Raw genomic sequence first — 21,528 nt, forward strand, 5'->3', positions numbered from 1 at the left:
CACTGTTGCCAGCAGGAACAGCTCCCTGTCCTCCTCTAAGTGGCAGCCGTTCTAATACTTCAAAAGAGCAATCATGTCTCCCCCCTCATCCTCCTCTTCTCCAGACTGAATATCCCCAAGTCCCTTAGCATTTCCTCATTGGGCTTGCTCTCCATGGTTTCTTGGAAGTAATCTATAGTGAGCACTGTGGCACCTACTCTCTACACATGCACAGGATTGCAGTTTTAGTTTAAAAAAAGAAGAAAATATTGGATTTATATCCCGCCCTTCACTCTGAATCTCAGGGTCTCAGAGCAGCTCACAATCTCCTTTATCTTCCTCCCCCACAACAGATACCCTGTGAGGTAGGTGGGGTTGAGAGAAGCTCTCCCAGAAGCTGCCCTTTCAAGGACAGCTCTGTGGTAGCTATGGCTGATTCAAGGCCATTCCAGCAGCTGAAAGTGGAGGAGTAGGGAATCAAACCCGGTTCTCCCAGATAAGAGTCCACGCACTTAGCCTCTACATCAAACTGGCCATCCTGTCTCACATCAGACTTTCTAATTAATACAATTCAGACTATCCCTGAAGTTTCCAAGGGTATCTGTGCTTGTCCATAGCAGAACTACATTCAAGCCTTAGAGACCAACAAGATTTGGGGGAGGGGGCACAAACTTTCCAGCATTAGAGCTCCCTCGATTAGCTAAAAGGAGCTTTGACTCTCAAAAATCTTTTTCTCTAAGGTGCTGCTGGACTCAGATATAGCCATAAAAATCAGCGGACTCATCAGCTTAATTTATTAACTAACATCATGTATCCCCTGCCTTCCTCCCCAAAAGGACACTGAAGTGGTTTGACACACTCTCCCCTTCTCTTTTATCCTCACAACGAACCTATGAGGCGGGTTAACTCAGAGTATATTACTGGTCCAAGGTTTCCCAGCAAGCTGCCAGGGCAGAGTGGGCATATGAATCAGGACCTCCCAGATCTGATTTGGACACCCTAACCACCAGCTCCTACTAAACACACTATATTTTAATGTATTCTTTTTTTCCTAATGGCAAACTAGAATGATGTTTATAATATATGTTACATGTTCAAAAGTAAATTAGGTGGTCAGGAACACCTCTGGGAAAGGCATGTTCTCAGTTTAACGCAGATTTGCAAGCAACAGAGCAATGAACAGCCTCCATTTATTGCCTTATGACACTCTCACCATCATTCTCCCATTCTGACATGTTACTATTTTGTTGGTTTCCTAAGCAAATACTATCCAGACCAAATGTTCTTTCAGTTTGTTAATTTCACTATGAGTTGTTTTTTCTAAACGAAAACCTTAGTATTCAGGTTAAATTGCTATGTTGGCACTTTGCGATAAATAAGAGGGTTTTGGGTTGCAGTTTGGGCACTCTGTCTCTAAAAGGTTCGCCATCACTGTCCTAGAGCTTACAATAGGTACTGTAAGCTCTTGGAGGGCTACATCAAGGGTGTGTGGCCTAATATGTAAAGGAGTTCCTGCTACAAAAAATGCCCTAGAAAGGCACTAATGAATGTCTTAAATAAAAATAAACATGCAAGCTTGCTGACAAAAAAAAAGGAGAGGAAAATTACTTTAAAAATAACCCCAAGAAAGCAAAAGTGAGCAATACATTTACTGATACCTGTTGCAAGATGAGAAAGCAATATGCAAGCTTTCAAGTTCTGCAGAATTCTACCTCAGGCAGCACATTTAAAAAAAAAGACAAAAGGGATAATGGCAGAATTTGGGCTCAATGTAAAAGGATATCATCTGGCATCATGGTCAACCAGTAAAGAATGCATTGCCATTTTATGTGGATGTGGTATTTGTTTATGTAGTTCAGGAGGCATAGAAGGCAGTCCCATTTGCACATATCCCTAGCTTTAAAAGTAAAACCAGTCTTTGTCTTTCCATTTAAGATAGACAATGTTAAAATCTTCTTGTGATCTCTGTGATGTTAATATAATTTTTTGAGAAAAGAGTATGCAGATCTGGATTCCCCCCCCCCCCCACACACACTGATTAAAACCTCTATTAATACAGGATGCAGGAAGAAGAAAAGGGGCGAGTGGCTCTGGACCTGAGTGTTCAAAAAGCTGTGGATGGAGCAACTCAACCGAGCACCTTCCATGTTACTGGAACTGATGTCGTCTCTAGCTGTAGATTTCTGGCTGTCTTTGCTTGTTTGCATGGCATCCCTTCCCTAGTCATCTCTAGCAGACTGAAGACGATGTATTTGTGTTAGAATGTAATAAATCTTTAAAAGACATGCCAGTGAGTTAAAACATTATCCTGATTTTAGATCCTCTAAATCAACTGGGACTTGGTGTCTGCAGAAATATTTTGCATTATCTTGGCTTCAAATACTTCAAAAGCACAATTTATTAAAACTTTATGAAAGATGCCACAAGAACAAGGCATCAGTAGGGAGAGGGGCTGACAGATCTGAGAGCTGTATCTGCCTTGAAATAAACCACAGCGACACTGTCTCAATCCCGTTCCTGCGGAGTAATAAAATGGCACAGGGTGGCACGACAGCGAGATTCAGAACCGCGTCCAAGAAACACAGGCTGCCATGTTATGATTTCTGCTCAGTTCTTGCAAGATGCACTCTCCCTTTATTCACGGTCACAACTTCCCTGCGAGGCAGGCAGGTGAGACTCAGATCGCGGTCCAGCTCAAGGTTACCTGCCCAAACCACTTTGACGAAGACACGAATAAAACTATATATACATTGCATATAAAAACTATAGATTTTTTTTTTAAAAAACCCGTTTGCGTCATCCAAACTCAGCGCTCCGATCCCTACACCCCCCCCACCCCGGTCGAGATCCAACAGGTGAAGGGATATCCCCGAATTTGCACGGCGCAAAAACGTCTCCCCGGTAACGCCGGCACTCGCGCGCTTTTCTGGAAGGGAGAGGGAGCGCGCGCCCCGATTTAAATCTCTCCCTGCAGGGGGGAAAAACGGCCGAAAATCAGCAGCCCCCAAGATTCAAGCAGGGTCCGATCCTCAGAAGCCCTTCCCGACGCAGCCGCTGCCAAACCAAACGGCGCATGAGGTCGCTACCAAGCGCCGCCGCCGCCGTCTTCGGCTGTTCCCTGCGCCGCCGCCTTCCTCCTCTTGTCCTTCCCTCCCTTTCGAAGCCCACAGCGGCAGCCGTTGTCGCCCGGAGCGCCTTTGCAGAGGACTTCGCTCGCTCTCTCGCCCGCCCGGCCGCCTGCCCACCCCTTGCCCAGCTCCCTCCCCCCCCCTCTCTCTCCTGTGGCGTAGAGCGAAAGCGAAAGCCGGGTGTGGCCCCGCCCCGCTCGCTGCGGCTGGAGGGAGCAGCGGCGGAAGCTCGTCAGGCTGCGGGTTGGGCGGCTCCAGTTCCCCGCTCCGGCTCCTCGGCCCCCACCCCGCCGTCCTTCGGTGTCCGAGGCTCAGCGCTGCGGAGAGCGGCTCCCCACCCCCCAGCTTGGACATGTGGGTGCTCAGAGTCTGGTGGGTGCTGCTGGGCACCTTGGGCGCAGGTGAGTTCCTGCCTCTGCCTCCCTTCTAGCGGTCGCCCTCGACTGGGCGCCGCCGCTGCCCCCCCTCCTTCGCCCCCCCCCATCTCCGCTTTTTGCTGGCGCCTGAACCCTTCCGCGTGCCCCTCGCCACCGTCCGTCCTTCAAAACAGCAGCGGGTTGTGAGGCGATTTGGAGAGAGAGCGCGGGACTTCTTTCCGCTCCTCCCCCGCTCTCTGTCCCGTGACGAGGGGTCTTGGGGGGGGGGGGCAGGGACCCTTGGGCTTGGGGTGAGAGGAGCCCTTTGGGGTCGGGGTGGGTCGGAATATGGGAAGGGGCGACGCGGCGGCGGTCCTTGGGAGGTGGAGGGTTGCTCGTCCCACCAAAGTGCGCAATGACGGGCAGGGCTGCCTCGTGCCTCTTCCCCTCCCCATCCCTTCAAGCAAACCCATTTTCGGCTTCTATCGTCGGGTGATGCGCTCTGGGATTGGCTTCCTCTAGGACGCCTGATGCTTTCCATAAGCTTCGCTTCAGGATTCCCGCTGCTGTGAATTTACAGTGGCAGAAGTGACAGCAGGCTTGTGTGGGACTGGGAGGTGAGGATTTGGCTCCAGCAGCCGCCGTGCCTTGAACGACAGGGGAGGGGAGGGGAGGGGAGGCGTTCTAGGTAGAGAAAGGGCTCTGGCTTTCTCGGGCTCGCCCACATGTTCTTGCTTGTCTTGTGTGGAGCTGTGTGACGGCTGGTGGCTGGTTTTATGGCAAACTTAAGTCTTCTCAGCTAATCGGTTCTGATGATGGCTGGTGCCCTTTCAAGAACCCACCTAAAGAATTATGACAGTGTATAATCCATCTGTCGGTTTGGCTCTTGTCGGTTGGTGTGTGTGTTTTAAACTTTGGGATATGTGTTCACAGCAACTTTGTAGGATCTTAGTGCTGCTGGAAGACAAACTGGGAGTGGCATCCCACTTAGAAAAGAGGCAGCTTTCGTCTGGGACATTCCCTGTGAGGCTTGCATGATCCACGTTGGTCTTGCAGACAGCTCTTAACTGTCTAATGGGGGATGGAAATCAGTATGCATTTGAGTGTTGCAGCTGCAGAGGTGAACAGCTTCGAATCATGTCACTGTATTAGAGACCATGTTATTTATCAACTTGTGTTTATTATAACATTGCCACATGTGAATAAATACATTTTTTTCTTTGGAGGTTTGAAAAGAGGCAAGTCTGCACTCTTGAGTTTTAAAGTCTCCCCCCCCCCCCCACACTGCAGAGAACAGGCAGGAAGGGAGAGGTCAGTTCAGTTACTTTCCAAACTTACCTCAGCTCACCTTCATACAAATGCTAATAGGTTTGACTAGAGACAATAGGAGCCGCCCCCCCACAAGCAGGGGACAGAGATTTGGAGGCATTAAATGCTGGAGAGATTTCAGGAAGGAAAACTGGAGATATTGAGAAAAGCTTCCTTGATATGACCTGAGTGGGTCAGTGGGAAGGGAAAAGAGAGGCAATAAAACTCAGGGGAGCAAGGAGGAAGCTCTCTTTCTTTTGGGTGCTGAATCCATCATAGCAGCAGAACTCTTAGCTGAGTTTTAGAGGAGGCTGCCATTTTGAACATGTGCTGCTGGCCTGAGGAGCAGAAGCAAATTTCAAGGATATGGTCCCTCTGCAGAGATCTGTAACTTCATGAAGTTAAGGAGCCTGTCCTATTTTTTAAAGAGCCCCATGGCGCAGAGTGTTAATAATAATAATAATAAATTTATTCTTATATCCTGCCCTCCCCCGCCGAAGCGGGCTCAGTACTGCAATCCTAAACTCTGCTCATGACCTGAGTTCAATCCCTGGTGGAAGCTGGGTTTTCAGGTAGCCGGCTTGAGGTTGACTCAGCCTTCCATCCTTCCAAGGTTGATAAAATGAGTACCCAGCTTGCTGCGGGGAAAGTGTAGATGACTGGGGGAGGCAATGGCAAATCACCCTGTAAAAAGTCTGCTGTGAAAATGTTGTGAAAGCAACGTCACCCCAGAGTCGGAAGTGACTGGTGCTTGCACAGGCGACTTTTCTTTTTTCCTGTATTTTAACAACTGATACAACATGTATAGAGAAGGGACAGAAGAATTATATTTGCCTATTTCTTTTGAATCCCTTGCTCAATTTGTTGCTGTGCTAAAAGTACACTTGTGAACATTTTCTTTTTAATGAATACTTTATAACTTTTGATGCTCGTAGTGGTTCTCTGTACCACAGAGACCTCACCTGTCTTGGACACACAATTTTAAAAGAAGTGCCAGGGAGAAGTCAAGCAGGTGGCAAGCAGCTACTCCTCCAGGCACAAGGCAGTAAACCTTCCCTGTAGTGACCAAGAACTGGGCAGCAGAAGGCACAGAGGCAAGGTCTCAGAACATGGAAGAAAGCTGGGAGTCCTGATCCTCCCAGTAGGCAATTCCTGCAAAAGGTCAGGTGGTAGAGATGAGTTACCAGAGAAAGAGAGAAAAGCCCCTCCAGGTGTTGGAAAAACCTTTGAGGGCAGGGTGGAATTGGGTCTGCAAGCGAGTACAGGCCTGTTCCACCATATCACCACAAAATACTGTTTATTTTATGTATTTAAAACATTTATATGTTGTCTGGTTAGAAGTGGTTCACAAAATAAAACAATATAAATTATAAAAAACATAAATAATTGGAGTTAAGATCCATTAACACTGCCCCAGAAGCAATAAAACTTTTTTTAAGCATACAAGAACTCAGAGCATTAGATATGTGGTGACCTAAAGCCCTTGTAACAGTTCTTTGGCTAAAAGTGGGTTCTAAAAACAAACACATTTTAGAAAGTCAAACCCTCGGTTAATAGCTTGGTTAAAAAAATAACTTGTTGACCTGGCGCTGAATAGAGAGTAGGGTAGGCACTAGGTGAACCTCAAGGAAGAGGGCATTCCCTACAGGTGACTGACCAAGTCCTATTATCTGGCTTGCTAATTACCTCACCCTTGCAGCTGAGGGCACAGAGAGTAGGGTTGTAAAGAAGATCTTAAAAACTTGGATCAATCCATGGTTGTTGGTTTTGAGAGGAAGAAATGTATATGATTGCATTGTAAGGAGAAATCATATGACCTAAGATTCACATGAGTCATTTTTCTAATGATCAAGCAGTCATTTTTAGGAGCTTTCAAATGCTGTTCATTGACTCGTACCTTTTCACATCTCCAGATAGCATTTTTGAGACAGGAGAGAAGAATGACAGTTGACTATGTTCTGGGAAATTAAAACATTAGGAGACTAGGTAAGAGCCTATGTTAGTGTAATAAAAATCTGGGGTTCAGCAGTTTGTCATTGCTTTTAAGGGCTGTTAGTTCTACAAACCTCAGGAAGTACAAGTAAGCTAATAAGTACTGTGAAATTTAAACCTCTGAAATGAAGATATTTTAAAAATGGAGCAATTAATTTATATTGGTTGATTTTAGTAAGCAGGAAATGTTCAATAAGATTTATATGTTTACATTTCATCTCATTGGTAAGTTGAAGATGGCTTTATAATACTTATTCAAATCAGTGTACTTTTTATTTTGGAATATTTATTACCTGCCTTTCTACTGAGTACGCTGAATTGCAGTGTAGCTGACAACAGTCAGTCAGCAAGCACCAAAAGCAATTGCAACAAATCAGTGCAAGCTGATACATAAATGTAAGAATCATAAATAATCTGTTGGAGGAAAAGTTCATAGCTGCTTTGGCCTCTTCTTGATGTTCTGAGGCAAGTTCTCTAATGGGGGAATAAATATAATCTTCAGCCCTAGATTTTCACCTTTTCAGTAGATAGAGAAACAAGCCAAACAAGTAGTGCTCTTAAATAGGTCTTATGGAATTGGGGGTCAGAATAGTCCTCAGTATGTATCAAAACTTGGAAGCATAGGGCGTTTTCGCACTGACCTTACTCCGGAGCGACGCCCCTCTTCACCGCGCAGTGTCTGCGTGGATTTCGCACCAATTGCTCCGCAGAACCTGGAAGAGCTGCAAAGTCTTGCGGCTTTTGCGTCGTAAATGTAAACTGGTTTTTGGCGGTTTACATTTGCGACGCAAAAGCTGTGGGACTTTGCGGCTCTTCTGGGTTTTGCAGAGCAATTGGTGCGAAATCCGCGCAGATGCTGCGCGGTGAAGAGGGACGTCGCTCTGGAGTAAGGTCAGTGCGAAAACACCCATAGTCTTCTTTTTCTCTCAGGTTTAAGTAAAGATAATTAGTAAAACTTGTTTTTCTTTTTCCAGGTTCTGCTCAGCTGCTGTTTGAAAACATCACAAGTGTTCTAATCAACAAATGTAATTCAAGTGTCATCATACCTTGCTTAGTAACTAACCTGCAAAAAAATGACACTAGACGAATGTTTATAAAGTGGAAACTAGGAGGAAGTGGTTTTTTTGTTTTTGAGGGACATGCACGACCCATGAAAACTCACAAAAACAGCACTTTTCAGTCTGCCGAATTGGAATGTCTGCCAAAGCTGTCCTCTGGCATCGCTTCACTCCGTCTATCAAGGGAAGAGGCAATTCCAGGAAACTATACTTGTGAAGTAGCTGAATCAAACCGAGAAGGAGTAATTACAGTTGAACTTAAGAAAACAGTAGGTAAGTTATTGGTCTTGTTATTTATTAAGTACTGGGACTGATGCTTTTAAACTGTTGTCCATAAGTGATTTTGCGTCTGGGATCACAAATTATGTCTTGATTCAAAACCCAGCAATAATTTATATGTTCCACCAACACATATGGTTCTGTTGAATATAGAAGAGAATTTATCGAGGGGGCTTTGGGTGCATCACAGGTGTCTCCAATGTTGGCCAATTCAGCTCTCAGAATGACACAAAAAGTGTTCCTACCTGCTCTTCTTCCTCACAGAGATTTTTCTGCACCATGGATTCAAAAATTGAGGCCTTTTTTGGGGGTGGGGGGGAAGAGGGCAAGTATACAGAGGATGCTGTACTCATACCATCTTGTTTCCAACCTTATTGCTTTGTGTGTGGATGGAAAGTGTGTTTTCACTTTCCTTTCAGACCATCACATATACAGTCTTTCCAGCATGCTCCAGATACTTTTTTCCTGCTGTGCCATTGGTATGGCTTTTGGGAGGACTTTTGAAAAAAAAAAACCCTTATAACTATTACTGTTATAATGTGATAATACTACAATACATGAGAATGTATTCCAGTTCATAATTTCAATACAGCTACATTTACTATATTGTTATAGTGTTAGAAGAAGGAGCCCTGTGGCACAGAGTGGTAAGCTGCAGTACTGCAGTCCAACCTCTGTTCACAACAAGTTCAATCCTGGTGGAAGCTGGGTTCAGGTAGCCAGCTCAAGGTTGAGTCAACCTTCCATTTTTCCAAGGTTGGTAAAATGAGTACCCGGTTTGCTGGGGGTAAAGTGTAGATGACTGGGGAAGGCAATGGCAAACCACTCCGTAAAAAAAAGTCTGCCAAGAAAATGTCGTGATGTGATATCACCCCATGGGTTTGTAATGACTTGGTGCTTGCACAGGGGTCTACGTTTACCTGCCTATAATGTTAAAGCAGAAAAGCTAAAGGGACAAAATCCCCAAGGCCAAAAGGAGCAATCCCCAAAAGAAGGCAAGTGGTTGTGGTGGTGTTTGCACCATGACCTACTTGCAAAATAGTTCTCATAGGGATTCCTGTTGGAGCCCTTCCTTACGCTTGGTGCCTCAGAAGTATCTTTTCCCCTGTGTACCCTTTGGAGGTTCCATGTTTGAAATTTGTAACTAAGTCAGTTTACTGTTCAAAAAGCTTTAAAATCTCTGTGATTGTTTTAAAAGTTTCTCCTTCCTTTCCTATTTTTTCAGTTTTCTGAGGTTTTTCATTTTAAAGTAATGTCTGCAGTCAGCCAGCTGGTACTGAAATTGTACCTTGGAGACTTCTCCTTGGGGTTTATTTTTTAAAACATTCAGGATGCTATGGAACTGCTAGCAGAATTCAGAATTTTCCTACACTCTTCTCTCTCTCTTTCTTTTTTTGGTCAACCACTTCTAACCTCTAAGCTATGGAATCTTGTGAGCAAAAATTCTACTTTCTGAGTTACTGGCATTAAAGTTGTGAACTAAATTAGTTTGGGATAATTTTTCCTGAGCTAAGACAAGTTATGTGAGCTGGAAGCTCAAAAACTGTGAGCTAGCTCACACTAACTCAGTTTAGAGAGAACACTGAAAGAACCACTCCCATAGTCTCACGACCCACATGGAAAAATGGTTGTGTGGATTGGGGAGGGGGGCTGGAATTAGGAAGGATAAAAGGGGAAATCTCTTCTTCCTTCTTCTGCAAATATACTCCTGCTAAGAAAAGAAATTGATAACATCTCCTTGCCTTTTCCTGACTTCAGCCACTGGTCCACCTAGGTCTTCATCTGTACAAACCTTGCAGCTCCAGGAATGACCTTTCCAGGTGATGCAAGGGACTAAAATAATAGAAAGAAACATGGGGAAATCTCTGTTTGCTTCTCTGAGTCTTTCTTGATCTTGAAGATGATGCCTGTCTGTCTCATCTGTCTCATCATAACTGCATCGCAACTTGGCATAAGCACTAATTACTGACAGCAGCCATTCTGGGAACCGCTGGGCCATCTACCCATACTTTAAGGAGCTGCACTGTATTCTTCAGGGGATTGACAGTATGAAGCCAAAAGAAGTGGCAGAAACTTCCAGTGCAAACCTGCTTTGCTGTATTCCCCCTGCAGGAAGACTCAGAGTTCTTCCTCCACGACCTCCATCAGCATGGAAGATATACATTATTCCACACTGAGAACTTCAGGTAAGAGTGATGTTAACAGCATTGTGTGGTGCCATTCTTCATTTTTTAGTTTGCTGCTCCTGTTCTTTTCTGTTAATAACTATTATCCATTTCCCTTTTCAGCAACTACCATGTTGATCTTGTTAACTTCTACAGATGAGGAAGATGATGAGAAAAGGATAGAGAAAGCACCTGGTATGATGCATGGACCTTTTCCCTTGAGATCTGGGATGGGTATCACCCATTCACTTCTCAGCACCCTCCTCCTTTGATCACAAAGAAAGTCATGCTTGCAGTCCCTCACTCACTGCGTGAAGGGCTTACCTTGCCTTCTCCTCTCAGGGTTTGTTTGTTTTTTGCTAGCTTGTTTCAGCACTATAATGATTTAGGGGCTTTTCACACTTACCAGTGGAAACTGTAAGGGAATCGGTATTGTGCCGCCCACGAGTAATCTGGGACAGGAATGGGAGTTTCAGACGCATGATTTTCTTTCCGTTAGGGTTCTGTGTCTGAAGCGAGCCATTTCACACTGTTCCAATTTGCTTTTGGGAGGGCCAGCCATTTTTGCGCTCTTTTTTGCCAGCCGGTGCATGATCACCGGCAGTGTATCAAAACAGAAAATCGGACATCATTGGAGCCCAGGCAGTCCAGTGTTGGTGCTGTCACACTATGTTGATATGTTGTTATAGCACTATAATACTCTTAGTCCAACGAAGAGAAAAAAAAGCCGGAGATCGTGTGCCAGCCAGCAAGAAAGGGTACAGAAATGGCCAGAGCTCCCGGAATTGCTATGGGGGATTTCACACAGCATCCCATAGTGATTTCAACCTGGAAGGAGGGGTTGAAAACTGGAGGGAACTGCTCTTAGTAAAAAACGACTCAGGCATGCCTCACTGCCAGGACAGCTGTGGGACTGTGTGAAAAGGTAACAGTATTCTGGTAGCAGCCAATTGCTGAATCGGGTCTGTCTGAAATCACAGCAAAAACCCATTAGTGACCAGCTGCTATACCTGAATACTTAGGCTGTGTGAAAAAGCTCTTATAGATATAGTGGTATGACAAATTAACAGCTTGCTTTATTTTATTATGTTTTTAGCCCACCATTCACCAGATACAGCAGGTCAGTGGTTGTGGTCTCCACTTCTTATTTATCTACTCTGCAACTCCCTGCAATATTGGTTAAGGTGTGGAATAGTGATTGGCTCATAGACTCAAAGCTAAGTTCTCCCTCCTTCCCCTAGAATATGTCACGGTCCACTATTGGATTCTCAGTTCTTAATTGTTTTAACAAAATATATCCATGGAGAAGATGCAGGTTTACATATTGCTGGGAGGGGAGTGAAATCTGCAAGCAGGTGGGAGCTAAATCATCGAATCCATTTCTGAAAAGATTTAGGAACATAATATCCAGGCACAACCCTCATTATCTCTGACTACAGAGGAATAATGACTTCAGAAGAAATTAAGTAAGTCTGTGCAAAAAGTAATTAATATGTATCAGGAATAATATACTGACTGAGCATGTACACAGTACTTAGTGCAGACTAACCGCACATATCTATCTATTTGTACCAGGGGATATTTTTTACTAGTTTTTACTAGATAATTTTTACTAGTTTTGAGGAAGTTGTTTTGAGGTAGGTGTAACTTAGTCCTCTCCAGTTTTAGTTTTAAGGTAGTTGTAACTTAGTCCTCTCCAGTTTTAGTGACTGAAGAGGGTACTGGTTAAATGCTGACTCCTCACCCCACTCCAGCTTTCCAAATATAGAGCTGAATACCAGCCTGCAATATTCTGTCCTTCTCTTGAGTGGAGAATTAAGTACACTGTTGAATAAATGATCATATAGTCATTATAAGCAAATCACTTTACTCCTGGATAGCTGATAGTGTGCTTGTAAATTGGTGATCGGAGGTTGATGTAATGATTAGAATCTCAGATTAAGATATGGGAGACCCGGCTTAAACCCCAACTCTGCTGTGGAAGTTTGCTACATGACCCTGGGTCAGTCACATGCTCTCAGCCTTACCTGTCTCACAGGGTTGTGTGAGGATAAAATGGAGGAGAGGAGAGCAGGGTAAGCTGCTTTGGGTCAGTGACCTGGTACTTTGTTTTCTTCCTGCTAGGTTATGTGGCCTGTGTCACAAATTGTCATGTCTCTTTCCAGCTTTCAAATCTGAGGACAGGGAAGAGTGTGCTTGGGACCCTTAACAAGTCTGATGGGGTGCAAGGGGTGATAAATTCATTTGTAGTGCTCTATGATTTGCCAGCAGAAAATAAGCATCACATTGTCTTTCATCAATGATTAGATCTTTCCATGTTTAACAATGCTGCTCCTCTTTGTTTCATCATCTGCAGGTGTACAGGAAGAGCTCTCTCCTGCTAACCAAAAGCTCACAGAAGCAAAGCAGCAGCATGCAGAGGAAATAGAGGGGAACATCTGTAGGCTGCATGGGGAAACTTCCACAGTGATTCATGTAGACAAGGAAGAGGCAAAGCAGAGACCCAAGAAAATGCCCTGTCACTGAATTTCTGCCTCATAGGGTGAACCATGCAGGATTTGGAGAGCTTGGGGGAAGAACTTATTCAGGAATATCAGGACAAAAGTGTGTTGTCCCAAGTTAACCCAAAGAGAGCAGGCCCATCATAGCTTATCCAGCCCACGAGCAACTGGTAATTACCTTTGTAGCCAGATGACAAAGGCTGTGTATTATGTTCCTGGGCACTATGTCCTACGGCTAATGACTAATGGGCAGTGGAAGTGGGAGGGTGGGCATCAGGGAGATACTTTCAGGAAACACTGTAAGAGTATTAATGTTTTAAACATGTTTGTATTTTGGCTAAAAATAATGCCATTGATTGGGTTGTCTGTGTCCTTTATAAAGTTTATATCTCTAGTAACTGGTGTTAAATTTTATGGCGCAGATGGCTTGACCTGACGAAGTGACATGTATGTCAGATCTGGCCTTGTAGAGTTTGACAGCTCTGGGTTGTACCTTCCATGACTAAGTACTCCCCCTGATATGTGATGCATCCTGGCTTTCAGAACACTCATATAGAAACTTAAATATCCCTTGTTACCCACTCCACACAATCTGCCAATCTGTTCTTGTAAAAAAAATATAACAAAACTGTTTGAAGATCATTCACAATTTAAACCCTAAGTTTATCCAAACAGTCTTAACAGAATCTTGGGGTTGGACCTGGTCCACCAATTTTCACTTCTTACAGTAGACCATGCTGTTCCTTAGGATCTCCTGTCCCCCCCCAAGAGCAGCATTTTGTGGAGATCACTGGGTTCCAGTGAAAGAGGAGAGACAGGAGAATTTGGTTCTGCTGATGGAAAACTTAGCCTGGATCCCACTCATCCCCTTTCAAGTCAGAAAGATAAGGTCTTTGTACACTGAGTAATGCCAAGACTGTACACATGTGCATAGTGCTCCCCACCCACAGTAACAACACATGTCTGCCTACTTTGTACTTGTCTAGATTAGATTAGAGGAAATGATTTGCAGGTAGGTGCTGCTTAGAACTCTATCATTTTAGTAATTAAGGAAGGCACTCATCAAGTGTGATCTCCTCCAGTCAGCCACTGGTCCTCCCCAGCTTCCCAAATACAGTTTGAAATCTTGCCCAGCAGTCTTCGGTCCATTTCTTGAAGAATGTAAGCACAGTAACTGAATCATATAAGGACTCACAGTTTGATCATCAGCTAATTTGCTTATTCATAAATTGGACATGGAAAGCCATCTTTTGTTCTGAAAGCTGAACTACATTTTACATTTAGCACATAGGTAATTGCAATATTTTAGGCCATTCCAGCTGTCTGAACATGTCTACCTTTCCCTCTGCTGAATAGCATTGGCATGATGTATTTCTGTCCAGCTGAGCCTGACCACCTGTAGCATTCAAATATATTTGAGTCAGCACTTTAGCACAGGCCTAAAGGCATTTTTAAGTTGAGCCACTAAGGATGAGATGCAGCATTTGTGGTGATAAGATTGATGAAGATGCATCTTAGGGGAAATCAATAAAAATATGTGATTTCAATTGAATAAGTATGAAGATCATATTTAACTATTACATTTACAGTTGGCTTTTCTGGAATGCTAAGTGATATATCCCATGTGGAATGTTTATGCAATTAATACAAATTCAGTAGGTCATCCCCTTCTTCCAGGCAGGAAACAGTGTGGAGAACATTGGGCTCAACCAGCGCCAGAGACTATCTCCAGGAATGAGCTGTAGATTTTTCAGAATGCTTTCAAGGGGGGCTCCCAGGATGCACCTGGGATCTGGGCTGGCCAGGTAACAAGGGGGTGGAGAGTCATGTAAAATGGCCAGATTCATAGGTTTAATAAAAGTGCTGCTTCCAGGAGGGGAGGGTTTCATAGTGCTGGGCCTTGGAAGAGAAAAAGACTGTTGAGTTCTGGACAGCAGGCAACAGCCATCTTGAACATGTAGCTGTGTCTGGCTGAAGGCAGGAAGCTTTATGTAATGAGGTATCCTTAGAACATTTTGAAACTTACTAAGCTTGAAATTGCCTGCTCTATGTCAGCATGTGTATAGACTGGAGTATGTGTTTAGAACCAGGGAAAGAAGGATGCAATTAGCACCAACTTTACTTTGTCCTTCTGATTGCTGATCTGGTGCTGTGCTAAAAGTATGCTTGTAACCTTTTATTCTTTTTAATAAACATTTCAGTATTTTGAATGCTGTTCATTAATCTCTGTACTACATGCTTCCCCCAACTGCCTTAGACCACAATACTCTAAGAAGGGGGTCCCAGGGAGGGGGAAGACAAGCAGACAAGACACCCGCTGCCAATTTCCAGTCCCCCCCCCCACACACACACAAAGAAGGAATTTGGTCTCTGTGTTAACCGAGTGCTGGGTAGGAGACTGGAGGCACCCTCAGAATTGAGAAGGGGTGTCAGAGTCTATCCCACCTGTCAGTAAGACCCCAACAAGACAGTGGTGGCAGTGTACCATAGTGGATGGAAGTGGACTAGCACCCTCCCAGAAGTGGTGCAAGCCCAGGAGGGGACTGACAGAACCAGGCTGGTTTTGTAACATGCAGGTTATAAATTAAGTAAATAATATTTTGATCCAGGATGGAGCTCTGTCAGAATGATGACAAGCTAGATTTTACTACTACTTCAAGTAAAGGTTTGTCTGTGGTCTGGCCTACCATGATTAGAATTCTGTGGAACTGTTTGGTAAGAAAAAATCACCTAGTAATTGATCTTCAAAACAGATAAAGAATGTTAGAAAAAAAAGTTGGCATATATTGTATACTTTTATGAATATATTTATTAAAAAAATAAACATCTTGATTATATTCTAAGCTGTCTCAGAATGCTCTTTTAAAAACTAAGGGGCAAGTGCTGGTAGGTGGCAGATTGTCTGTGGATGCTTTTCATGCAGGACTGCAAGCACTGTTGTAAGCGACAACTAAGTTGGGGTTCAGCTTGACTTACAAAAGCTGTTTTCACGATTTCTGCAGGAGCAGAAAGTGGGGCAGAATGACTTGCAGAGGTAAGATTCTCCAGCACCTCAAAAAAAGGCCCTCAAATCTCTTGAATGTAGAGGAGCACAGGGCACTGCACCACTGGCATCCTGAGGGAAAATGTCTCATTGCCACCCTGATGAAGAGTGATGGGATTCCCAGTAGGTCCTGTGCATCACCTTTTGGCCTGTATTGTTCTTCAACAGGATGGACAGAATCTTGTCTGCCACCTCCTACTGCCAGAAGGCATTTTGACACTTGGATGACATTTTTGATACACACAAAAGAAGATGGCACAACACAGAAAGCAAGGTGTTTGAAACCATCCATTTTATGTTTGTGAGAACACATTGCAAGAAAAATTGCTGTGGAATGGGCTGTTATGCAGGGCGGTCATTGTAGTGCACTATATCAACATAGAAGTTAAAAAGAAGAAAAGTTTGGGAGAAAAGAAAGTATTAGAAAAATCATTGGACTATCAAAAGCAAATTGAGATGATGCTTTCTATGCTGGCTTTATAAAGGCCTCTTCTGCAGCAGGTCCAACTTCATGGTGAAGCACATCCCATTACAGTGGACTGAGCACCCCTGAACTTGTGACACCATGACCCGTGAGCTGTCCATCTTGGCAGGCCATCACAAAACCAGAGTGACCTTCATTGCTTTGTGCACTTTTATGATCATGCACTAGCACTCTATATGCAGTTTGAAGACTTCCTACAATTTTTTTAAATTATGGCATCCAGAATTTTTCAGTACAATCTTAATTGTTCCAGATTTTCATGGCAAACTTTCCCCAGTAATCCTTGCTGCATGGGTACCTCTGGAAGAACCTGACAGAATGGAAAGCCTTGTGGCAAGAGGCAGTCCATTTTCAAAATCTGTTTACTCTCCTGCATTGCCTATATAGAAGCAAAAGACAAAACTCCATGATGACAGTAGGGCAGTGAGCTTGATGTGTGTTAACAAGTGAAAATATATTTAAAAAAAAAGAAGGAGGCAGTAACTTGTCATCACAGCTGTGTTGGAGTGCCCCCAAGAAGTAACACAGTCACTGAGGCAAGTGTGGAAGGGGAAAGGTGAACAAAATGAGGTGGGGAAAGTGCACAGAAAACTCAAGTGTATGGAAACTTTGTCATCAGTATGTATGCCTTTGCACTCATACCACCAACTGAGAGCAACACAAAGAATCCTAACCTTGTGAATGGGGAAATCTTATTTTGCACTTGGGCTTTGGAGCATGTGACAGCTCCCCCCCATTTCATACAGAGGCACAAGAGATTTCTGCTAAGTTCTCCAGGGATCTTACTCATGGTGTTCTACCTTGCTTAAGGGCCAGGAGCATTTGCTTCACTTGAATAGATTTCTGGAGATCTGCTCGTTTTTATGAATAATCCAAGATGATAAAACCTTTGTCAGGCTCCCGAACTTCCCAAAAAGGTTAAATAGATAATGGAGCAGAAAATTTAGATAGAAAAGGATGCACATTGGGGCAAAAATCCTATCTTCAGATTTACACTGATAGGTTCAGAACCATCTTGGGTCATGCAAGAAAGTATCAATTCAGTTAACAGTGAAAAATTACTAGGAAGTGATTAACAGAAATCTGCTATATAATTCCTTCACATAAATCTGGGGAGCTTTCACATTTTAGAAAACTATGCAATTCTGGTTTCTTCACCTCAAGATGGAAAACAGTTCTGGAAAAGATGTGCAATAAGGACAACTGAATTGATCACAATGGACTGTCTTTATGAAGGCACGATTCCTAAATTGGTAATCAGAACTCCTTTGGAGTGTATGACATTAGTCACAAAGAGAAATGAGCTACTTCTGCAGAGATGTCTGTATTAGGAGTGTGCATTCAGATCTACCCAATCTGAAAATATACCAGGTATATACTGACTTTCCAAATGTATCTGGGTTTTCTGAAAACCAACCCCCCCCCCCCCAAAAAATTCCCCCAAATCCTGAATATATTCAGGAATTACCGCTAGATCGGAAAACAGCTGAGAGGCTGGAGCAGATTGCTCCCACTTCTCCACTGTTTGTTGGGCTTCTTCCACAGTCCCTTCAAAGGGACTGCAGAAGACAGTCTGAGAATCAGCTATGCCAGAAAGAGCAGACTCTTACCACCAACTCGGCTTGGCTCTGGCTTCTTGCACAGCTCAGTTTAAACCAGGTACAAGAGAAGCCAGCCCCATAAGATGCTGTGCTGCAGGGAGCAATCTGCTAGCCATGGCACAGCACTTTCTGGGGCCAGTTTAATTGCAGTGTGGTTTCAACTGCACTGCAGGAGAATCCATCCCAGCCAGGTCTGCTTTTGGCAGGGAAAGATGTCCCCGCAGCATGCAGATCCTGGGACCAGTTTCATCTGAAATGCAGTTTAAACCACACTGCATAAGAAGCCAAGCCAGCCCTGGATTAGGCTGGCTTTTTAAAAAAAACAGTATTTTTGTTCTCAGGTCTATTGAACCTGAAATATTGGGATTTCTGAAAAATCCTTTATTCAAATACCATACCAGTATTGGGATCCAGGGTTTTGTTTTTTTTTTTCAAATACTGATTTTTTTTTCAGATTCAATAGACCTGAACTGAAAAATATGCATTCAAAAAAAAGTGCACACCCATAAACTGGATAAATGGCCTGACTTTAGAGCAAGGCATCTTCACTGTGACTGTGTGATACTTTTCTTTCCAAATAATGCACTTTTTTATGACATTTGTTTTTTTTCTATTTTAAGTTCTGTTTTTTCTTGCTGCTCAGATGGCAAAAGCTAAGTGCATGAGGTGCAGCTGTTTGTACAACTCTCTTTTCCCTCTTTGTCTAAAGTATTGGGTACATTCATGATTTTGCTTGTAGGAAAGTAAGGTAATTATAGTTCTAAATTCCACCTGTATACCAAATAGTACAATTTTATTTTTAAGTACGTTAAACAGTATGCATTTTATGTTGTTAAAGTGGTAAATATGTTTAGGTTTGATAAAGTACTGCATATATTTCAATTTTTCCTAAAATTGTTTTTTCCCCAAGGGAAATGTGATTTTCCCCTATGGCTTCAAAATGTTGTATCTCTAGTAAAGAGGTTTGACTGTCTCCAAGCTCTTCTCTCCCACTTCCCACATACACACACTTGCCTTCCTCATGTTTCTACAGTTGCCAAAGAATATTTTAGGCAGTAAAAATGACTTCTATGGCAGGACTGTTCTTTCTGCCTGTTTCTATCTGAAGAAGTGTGCATGCACACAAAAATTTATTAAACTTTGTAGGTCTTAAAGGTGCCATTAAACTCAAACTTTGTTTTGTTGCTTCAAACCAACACCCCTTCCCACTTGGATCTTTCTATTTTTTAAGGTAATCATTACTATGCAAAGGACTGAAGTTATTGTGTATGTTGCTATAAGACAGCATGTCAGATTCTAATTTAATGAACTACATGATAAGAATGGTGGTACTTTGTACTTGTATTCAGTTTGAACCATACTGGTGACTTGCAGAAGGTGCTGTTAAAATGCAACATGAATTGCTTGATTTCAATAATGCATCCTTGATTTTGGCTTTATAAAGGACAGGAACAGGTATTGTATGATATTAGTGAAAGGCCAGTGCAGTCTTGGAAGACAATCGACTAGAGATGGTAAACTCTAGAGGAAATTAGAAAGTTATAGATTAAGGGCCAACCTACATGTTATGTTTTGTAATTAGTTGGGTTCAGATTGCCCCAAATAATTCCAGTTCTGGTGACTGTTTCAGTTTGAGAAAATGGTCTGGTGGGGAGGTGGAAGCCCTCCCCCCCTCCATACCAGGTTCTCAAGATGAATTGGGTCCCTGTGGACTTTAAAAATGCCATTCTCTGGAGGAACTGAATGAAAGTATTAATGGTTTTGATTGGACCTTTTGGTATCTGCACCCATTTTGTATATTAACCATTTTGTTGGAGTCTATTTCATGGTGATTTATCTGAGTGATTTGCAATAAGTATTCTGTACTGCAATTTCATCTCTTCCTGCCTTCCCTTTATAAACTGGATTATTAAAAAGCGTCTTATGATGGTTTTGAATTGCATGTATTTGAGAAAGTGACTGATAGAAAGCGTATGCTGGAATAAATCTTAATTTTTAATGTGCCACTAGACTTCTGTTTTATCTAGGATTCTAGGTGATTGGGTTTGTGTCTTGTGGGTAGTATGTGGCTGGTTGATAGTACCTTTTCAAAATGTTTTGGGTTAAAATAATATGCTTATTACTCCCATTTTGATTACTGGAACTTGGTGGAACTGTATGTTAGGTAGCAGAAACTTATTGCTGAGGATAGTGGAATTGCACTTGCAAGGCACCCTACAGTGTTTGGTGCATTGGTATAGTGTTCCATCACATCCAGTTTATTTATTTTGGTGCAAATCAGGCAGGCTACAAGTTGGGAATCCACAAGAATTAAAGGGGTGCACCTCATTTTCTATTAAACCTCCTTCTTGACACTGTTTCCTCTTTCCCTCTTCCTGGCAACCCCCATATCTTCACCTTTCCCAGCTTCTTTCTTGCTTTTTAATCCTACCCCCATTTACCTTTTATCTGCCTCATCTTAAAGCTATATTTGTTTACTTCATTTATACTTTACTTTCCCCCATGAGGTTCAAAGCATTTAATCCTGTGGGGAAGGTCATGCTGAAAATACATAACTGACCCAAAGTCATCCAGTGGTAGAGTGGGGTTTTAAACCTAGGTCTCATGGATCCTAGTCTGTCACCACTGGCAGCTGTTGAATAGTAGTGGGTTCCCAGGTTGTTGTTGCTGAACAAGTTGTGTGGTAGTGAGTCATCTTGTGGTTGCTGCCAGGCCTGACCACAGTGAGAGAGGGGTGGGGAGCAGATGGGTTCTGTAAGGCCTCAACAGCTTTGGAAATGGCCCTGCCCCTTTCCCCTGCTTTTTATTGATTATAACCAGAAGGATGGCAATATTGTTGATGTTGTCTAGCAACTCTACAATAGCCCCTCAGAGGGCATCCATTTCTTAAAGCTGCAGGTTCTCCTTGTATCATTTTTTTTTGGGGGGGGGGGGCTTTTCTTAGGTTTGTTGAAAGATCTGGTTTTTTGGTTCATGGTTGTTGTAGTGTATCGGACTCAGCGCAAGCGCCGCGCGACCCGAGCCACCCTCGGGTCGCCGTGCGCAGCGCGGGAAAAGCAACCGCCAATCCTGACCAAGGGCGGGAAGTTTAACTGGCCAGGATTGGGCTGGCCAGCCAAGGGGATGTTCCGGGATGCATGTATATATTAGCGGACCCGGCCGCGTGTTCCCAGTTTTGTGATGTACCAACCAATAAAGACCTATGCCTTCACCACGTCTCGTCTCCCAGTACATTACACTGGCGACGAAGGTGGGATCTAGATAGGTCCGGCCGCCCCGAGGGGAACCTGACCGGGCCGGAGACGAGGAAGGCGTGAGACCGCAGGATCGCACAGCCCGCCGCCACCATGGCGAACACTACGGTAACGACGGGCCATCTTGCGGAATTCAACCCGGAGCACCCCGAGAGATGGGAGACCTACACAGAAAGGGTCGAGTGCTACCTGCGGGCGAACCTGATCGAAGATGACGACAGGAAGAGAGACGTCCTGCTGAGCGTCTGCGGAGAAGAAACTTTCGAGATCGCACGAGGCCTCTCCGCTCCAGCTAAGCTGACCGAGAGGACCTACCGGGAAGTCGTGAGACTCCTCACGGGCCACTTTTCGCCCCAACCGTCCATCGTCGCCCGCCGATT

General features: G+C 43.8%; 1 protein-coding gene across 3 annotated transcripts in view; it reads left to right on the forward strand.

Annotated features, from left to right (window-relative positions):
- The first annotated feature begins 3,255 nt into the window (after nt 1–3,255).
- Nucleotides 3,256–21,528, forward strand: part of CD47 (CD47 molecule) — an 83,891-nt gene continuing 65,618 nt past the window's right edge. For all 3 annotated transcript variants that reach the window (XM_060234539.1, XM_060234540.1, XM_060234542.1), the window contains exons 1-2: nt 3,256–3,508; nt 7,738–8,094. In XM_060234539.1, the coding sequence (XP_060090522.1) occupies nt 3,460–3,508; nt 7,738–8,094 (406 nt within the window). In that variant the 5' untranslated portion in view covers nt 3,256–3,459. The remainder of the gene's footprint in view (nt 3,509–7,737; nt 8,095–21,528) is intronic.

This window comes from Heteronotia binoei, chromosome 3 (genome assembly GCF_032191835.1).
Source record: "Heteronotia binoei isolate CCM8104 ecotype False Entrance Well chromosome 3, APGP_CSIRO_Hbin_v1, whole genome shotgun sequence".
Taxonomy (NCBI): Eukaryota; Metazoa; Chordata; class Lepidosauria; order Squamata; family Gekkonidae; genus Heteronotia; species Heteronotia binoei.